We start from the raw sequence: 6,980 nt of genomic DNA, 5'->3' as shown, positions 1-6,980 counted from the left end.
GCTAATCTGCTGCCCTCCTCCCTCCCAAAACATTCCGTACCCAAATTCCCCTGGAACCATACCCCTCATGGGGAGGGAGACATTCATTTGGGTGAAAACTGGAAAACAACAAGTTGCCCCCACCACACGCCCACCCAGAGGGCAGTCAGCCTGGAATCAGCGGCAGACTGGGCTGCACCTGGCAGGAGGAGCCCTTGCTGTGAGCAAGGCCCTCATGCTGGGGGAGCTCATCCCAGCCAAACGAGGCCCTCCAAGCCCCATTATCCTCTGCCTTCACTGCTCAGGCCCCAGAGACTTGATGTGAGCCATGGGAGGAGGGGGCAGGACAGGACTTTGTGCCCAGGCCTGCACAGCCCTGCAGGCTGCCCATCACCCTCGGGGCTGAGGCAGAGCGCAGCTGCCGCCCCCCAGAACAAAAGCAGCACAGCACAGAAGGGGTCTGAGGCTGGTTGGTGGCCTAAAGGTGTAATTCCATCTGGGACTGTCAGACCTGGCTGGCAGGCAGACAGCGGGCAGCAGCAGGCCGCCTCTGCTGCCCGTCCTGCGGGTCACGGTGCAGCTCAGCCCTCCACCCACCGTGCACAAAATCACCAAAAGACTTCCAACGCTGGGTGGCTGCTCCTGGCACTTCCAGCATCGCCAAGGCTATTGCTGACAAGAAAGCAGCAAGCTCCCCCCATCATCCTTTATTATTTTTTTTTTTTGCTTGCTCAGGCCTCTTATATTAAAATAAACACCAGGCAGCCAAAAGGGCAGAGGCTCACTGTTGTTCTTTATTAAACAGTACAGCTGGGTGTAAGAGGCACACGGACTAGTTTATTTCCCCTAGGCCTTACACAAAACGTGGTACAGAGGAGGAGAAGTCAAGGAGCTGGGAAAGCTAGAGGAGGAGGGGATGGCTGGGTGCAGCGGCACGCACCCCATCCCTCACCCGCCTGCCTAATGGGGGCCAGAAGGATCCTCCCTGCGATACCGAGGGCTGCACAGGGGACATCCCCATCCCCATCCCCTGTCCCTGCTGCCCCATACCAGGGCTTCCCCCGCAGCTCCTCCATCCCTGGCTCCTGGACCAGAGCGGGTAGGAAGCCAGGGGCCCCAGCAGGTCCTTGCCCTGGGGGTAGTGACAGCTGGAAACAGCGCTCGGCCAGTCCCACAGCAGCTTGCCCATAGAGGTGGCCTCTTCTCCAAGCACTCACGTTCAGCTCCCAGCAGAGCCGTCAGGCGCTGCCTCTCAGCCGCTTCCTCGGCTTTCTTCCAGCAGGTGCTTTATTCCTGCTCCTGCCCTAACACAGCTCCGCCGCACACAGCTAACGGGGCACCTGCTCCACCCCGAAGTGGCCGTGTCTCAAGTACGGCGGAGTTATTTCCGAAGGGCGAGGAAGCTCTGCGGATGGGCATTGTGTGCAGCTGGGAAGCACTCCAGGTCCCGACAGCATCAGCAGAGAAATTCCAGCTATGCTTCCTCTGGCCGAGAGCCAGAATCATTTCTGGAAGCCGTTGCCATGACATGATTGCAACCTTCATTTTTATTCTAAGGCATCGTTTCTTGTATTTACTTTATTCTCCTCAATACAAAGCATTAAATAGCCACCACTGCTGCTGCAATTCAGCGGGCTCTCAGGTTAAAACCAACCAGCCAAGCAGACAGAAATCCTTCCAGGCAGCAGCCCATAGCCACTAAGAGCAGCCCTACCTTGGCATTAATGTGACCCCACTGCTCGAAACAGCCCCAGGACACACAGTAAGCCATGACCAACCTTACACAGGGAAAGACCCTGGGTGCCACGCAGGGGGGAGAGCACCAGGATGGACCCAGGAGCAACACCTGGGTGAGGAGAGCGGGTAAAAGCTCGCCGCAGGGACTGGGGAGGATGGCAGCACTGCATGGCCAGCTCCTGCCTCTGCTGCCCAACACGGCCACAGCCACCCCTGCCCCTGGAGCGAGCCGAGCCAGCCGCTACCTGCAGAGCTGAACCGGGCACAGCCGTGCACGAGAAGCGAGCGGTGACAGCCTCAGCAGGTCTCGAGCACAGCAAAGAGGATTTCAGGCAAGTGAGCCTCCGAGGACATCTCCCGCTGTCATCTAACTAGGGTGGGCAGCGAGGGGAGAGGAGGAGAGGGGAGCCAGCTGAAGACCAGAGCACAGACACCAGCACTGGTGCTCCAGCTGGCCCCGAGGAGCCTGGGGCAGGGCAGAGGAGCTGTGCCGCGCTGCTCCCCCACTTCACTGCGGAGAAACAGCCCACGGGCCGCCAGCAAAGGCAGAGATGTGGTCGTGTCAAAGCAAGGCAGGATTACCGAGAGAGACCTGAAGCACGCGTGGCTGGAGGAGATGGAGACGGGCTGGTGCACAGAGACAGACGGAGAGAGGCAGAGAGAGGGTGAGCGCCTGCCCCGCGCAGGGCTGCTGCGAGGCCAGCGGCGGGGAGGGCTGGCTGGGCTAGTCCCCCTCCGCGAGGGGCTCCCAGCCGCGCCGCATGGCTTTCACCACAGCACCGTAGAGTTTGGTCCAAGCCTCCCGCACGTCCGGGCTGAAGGCAGCGCCGAGGCATTTCTCCAGCATGTACAGCAAGGACTCGCCGACGGTCTGCAAACCAAACGGGGAGGCATCAAGCTCAGCAGCGGGGGAATAACAGGCAGCGCCTTCTCTTGCTCCAGCACACTTAGGGCTTCTCCCATTGCGGGGTACCTGCGGAGGCAGCCAGCCCCATCCCTGGCTGTTCAGAGGAGCCCCAGAGGCAGCCCGGATCCTGCTCAGGAGCTGACCCACACCATCCCATGCCCTGCCCCTTGCTGGCTCTCACCTCCCCACCAGCTCAGTGGGGAGCAAGGGCTGATGCAGGGTGGGTGACACCAGTGAGAGCTGCACACCATCCTCCGTGCCTTCCCAACACCAGCAGCCAGCCCGGTCCCCTGGCACAGCAGTGGACCAGCAGAGCTGAGCCATGCCAGGAGACAGGGTGGGAGCCCCAGCGGGAGGCTCGGGGCCTCCCTGCTCCTCATCCTGGGCTGCGTGGTGTCCTGCCTTGCCTGGGCTGGCCGGCGTCACCACCCGGAGCAAGGTGGGTTTATGTCTGGAAACATGGAGGGGCTGAGGTTCAGCATTCCCTAAGCATTTCCCTGGGGAAATGCCTTGCTCCCCTCTGTCCTCACTCCCTGGGCAGTAAACGAGGGGAGCTTGAGGGCTTTCCTGACCAAGCCAACATCACCGCACAGCTCGGGGCTGCACTGAGCCTCCAGCTTTCTCTCCGGCCAGCTGAACCCAGCAGGTGGGCACGGGAGGGTGGGGACAGCCGAGGGCTGCAGGCAGCGCTGCACAAACACAGCCACAGCAGGATGAAAGAGGATGCCTCACCGAGAAAGACTCAACCTTCACGCCGATTGCTTGGTGCTTCTTGCCGAGGTTGCAGAGATATTCCTCCAGGCAGGGCAAGTTCTCCAGGTGGCTCACGGCCGCATCAATCACCAGCATCACCTACAGGAGCACAGAGCCAGAAGGGCACTAACAAGGCTCTGCTGCCCTTCTGGAGGAAGGGGCTGACCCCTCGGCTTCATCCTTCTGAGCCTGACGGCCACCACCACCTCCCAGCACAGCAGGTGCCCTCTGAGCTTTCCTTTACTCTGCTGCGAGCTGTGTGCCACCACTGATGGCAGCACGCCCCACATCCTTCTGCAGGACACTGCCAGAGGTGCTACAGCAAGCAGCACTGCTGGCCTCCCTGCCCCAGAGGAGGGAGGAGAGCCCCACAGCAGAGCAGTTATGGGCCAAGATCTAACACTGATGTGGTCTTAGGAGCCCAGGACAGCTGCAGGGGAGCCCTGGAATTGCCAGGACTAGAGTTGCCGGCTAGAAGTTACCAAGATCTAAGGTTAGCCAAGGTATTTTGAGGTGAGGGGATGGCTAGCACAGCCAAGAGACGTGGTCTGGCAGAGCACGTACCATGGTGGTCTGTGAGGTGCAAGAAGAGCCAAATGGAGACAGAACAGAGAAGGGTTAACGAGGGATGAAGGAGCAGACAGACCAAATTGGAAGAAGAGATTAAAGCCAGGGCATGGTTGGCTTGGCAAAGCCAAGGAGTGATAGAATTGTGCTCCACAATTTCAACAGGGAAATTATCTCCAACAAGAGCAAAGAGCTATTTCAGCTTAAGGCAGTAATAGCAGAAGTAAAAATGGACACAACTTGTCCAATAAGCAGGGGCTGGAAAATAGCAAAAAGCTTGCAGCTATCAGAGGAGAGCAGTCCTGAAGCAGCCTCTCACAAGGAGCAAGGCAGGCACGCGAGGCACTGCGCTGGTTTAAAGATGGAGGCTATGAAAACCAGCCTGAAGATGGAGGTTACGGGGTTACGAAGGCATCTGCAAGCCACAGCTGCGCTCTTTCTCTGCCTGGCTGCTCCTCAGGGCTCGGAGGGCTCCTGCTGTGCTGGGTCTGGCTCCCTCTGTGCACGAGCTCCCGCAAGGCGACATTGGCATCGCTCCTCTCCCAGTTCTGGGGGGAGAGGAGACTGCTGTGTGCTCCCAGCCCATCCCAAACCCCAAAACCCTGCCCGGAGGCTTCCTCCTGCCCTGCTCTCACCTTCCTAACGTGATCCAGGAACTCGGGGGCAGACAGGCACTCCTGGGGGCTGGCAAACTGCTTGCAGTTGTACTGGAAAAGGGGCAACAGGTCAGGGTCCAGATCAAACAACCTGCAACAGCGAGAGAGAAGCCCCCATCTCCTCACGTCCTTAACGTGGTGCAGAGCCCCGCTCGCCCCACCAGCAGCACCCCAACACCCCCTTTCCTCCTGCTGCTCCCTCCCCACCTGTGAAGGACGTGGAAGTCCCAAAGATTTAGCCTGGGGAAATGCAGGTTAGCTGCTGGCAAAAGAGGTTCTCCTTTCCCTTTCCCTTGGTCCCAGCTCTCAGACCTGTGGCTCTGGCACCTGTGGATCCGTCCCAGCCCAGCACCGCTCCCCCAAATCCTGCTCAGTGCCTTCCCCTTCCCACTCCACGATCCGGTTGAGCCCCAAAGCTGCCCAAACCGGGGGAAGCCCCGGTGCTGAGGGGAGTCCAGGTACTCCAGCAGCCTCCCCTCTGCCTGGGGACCCTCTCCACGAGGGGACCCCGCACACCGCACAGCGGGGCTCCCCATCCACCAGGTTTTGCCCTGGCCCCCGCTCCCCTTTCCTTCCACCAACTCTCCGCCGGGCTTTCGGGGCGACTTCTTACAGGTTTTTCCCTTTTTCTTTCCCCACAGCCAAGGCACTGATCTCCTCGGGTGCGGGGCTCACCCACACAGCGTGTCCTCTGACTGAGGGGGGGCCACCGGGGCGACCACCACCACGACCACCGCCACCGCCACCTGCCCAGGGGTGACGGGGGGACCCTGTCCCGTCTCTTGGCCGCCCCCCACTCTTAGTGGCTCACCTGGAGAAGAGGACGAGGCCGTGCTGCACCGGGCTGCCGCTCAGCCGCCGCCAGCTCTCCCGGATCAGCGCCCGCTGCGCTCCTGACAGCATCCCGCTCGCCATGGCGGGGGCGGGGAAGGGCCCGCCGGGGGGGGCTGCCCCTTTCCGCCCGCCCCTCGCTCCGCCGCCACCTCCCCACCGCCCCCTTCACCTCGGGTCCCCCCGCCCCGGCACCGTCGCCACGGAGTCCCCCGGCTCGCACCTTACGGGCAGGGCAAGGGGAGGACAAAAGGAGCGACCCCGGCCCCCCCTGAGGAGAATTGGGGCTGGGGGCGCTGCTCCCGCCCTCGGGGACCCCCTCGCCCCCTGCCTCCTCTGGGAGAGGGGGGACTGAGGCAGCGGGACAGGCAATGCTGCTAAGGAGAGGAGGCAGCTCAGCTCTGTCACACAGCTCCCGGACACCCAACTTCTTCCCTCTGATGCTCAGAGGGAAATGTGGCGTTTAATTTGGACCAGGGCTGGAGGCAGCGCAAAGGAAGCTTAAGAGCAAGCAGCCAGGGGCTGAAGTGGCACAGTAGAAAGCAGACAGCCAGGGCAGTCACACAAGTTGGGGGTAGCAGAAGGATGAAAGCAAGATGAAAGTGCAAATGGCACCAAAACCAGCAGTCAGCTCTGGAGTAACGATGGTGCTGATCGCATTACAAGTTCTGCTCCTACCCGTCAGGCTTAGTTCTTGTCATTAGGAGAGAAGACGGCAGCCTGGGACCAGAACAGGAGCACATTGGCTCAGTGGGTGTAGAAAGGAGGCTCTTCCACTCAAGAGTACTGAAATCCAGCCCCAGAAGGAGGCAGGTTCAATGGCACAATACAACATCCTCAGCCCAAGCCACATCTCCCCTTCCAGGGGTCTTTCTCCAAAAGACCCAGCCTGACAGCACCGACTGCAGCAGCAGCAAGAAGCCTCAGGAGGCATCTCTAGAAGTGCCAGCACAAATTACCTGTTTTCTCAGGCCCCACGTTCTCACTGTAGACCAGAAGATGCTATATGTGAAAAGGTCCATGTATGTTAGAGGAAGCTAGAACTCTCTACCTAAATTCAGGCTCTTGAAGAGTCCCACAGACTCAAAGACATTGAGCCATGAGATGGAACTATGGAGTCCCACAAATACTTCCAGATCTCTGGATACTGAGCCAGAGGAAAATGTGGTTCCAGGTTTTCTGTGCTTTGAGTGTCATTGCTAGAAAAGACTTCATTGATGCCAAAAGTCTCAGGTCCCAGTAAGACACACATGCAAGCATCGTTTTCTTTGTTAAAACTGCAGCATTTTATCTTTCACAATCATTAAGAAATGCCTGAAAAACATGATCTCTACACCTCTAAATTTCTGTAAAATGAAGACTAAATAAGGACCATGCAACACTGAGGAAAAGCCACAACTTATCACAGCTGGGCTTCTGGAGCACACAAAGCGACAACCCTCAGTGCTTCCCACTGCTGGCACCATCTTCTGGTCTCCAAGTTAATGTTTAGAGCCGTGTCTTGGCCATCTGGTTGCAAAGGGAACACGGCCCAGTAATAAATCACTGCA

The 6,980-nt window shown here is 59.2% G+C and overlaps 1 protein-coding gene across 1 annotated transcript; it reads right to left on the bottom strand.

Moving 5' to 3' along the window:
* Positions 1-753: 753 nt before the first annotated feature.
* On the bottom strand, positions 754-5,531 carry NGB (neuroglobin). The gene is made up of 4 exons (XM_084520418.1): positions 5,411-5,531; positions 4,579-4,690; positions 3,356-3,475; positions 754-2,587 (listed from the first exon to the last, which is right to left on the bottom strand). Exons 1-4 carry the CDS (start codon positions 5,512-5,514, stop codon positions 2,441-2,443), a joined length of 483 nt encoding a protein of 160 aa, XP_084376544.1. The 5' UTR covers positions 5,515-5,531; the 3' UTR covers positions 754-2,440.
* Between the last annotated feature and the right edge of the window lie 1,449 nt (positions 5,532-6,980).

The sequence above is a fragment of the Aythya ferina genome (assembly GCF_964211825.1).
Source record: "Aythya ferina genome assembly, chromosome: 5".
In the NCBI taxonomy this organism is placed as follows: Eukaryota; Metazoa; Chordata; class Aves; order Anseriformes; family Anatidae; genus Aythya; species Aythya ferina.
The sequence above is the reverse complement of the archived record's forward strand: the minus strand, read 5'-3'. Positions and strand labels throughout refer to the sequence as shown.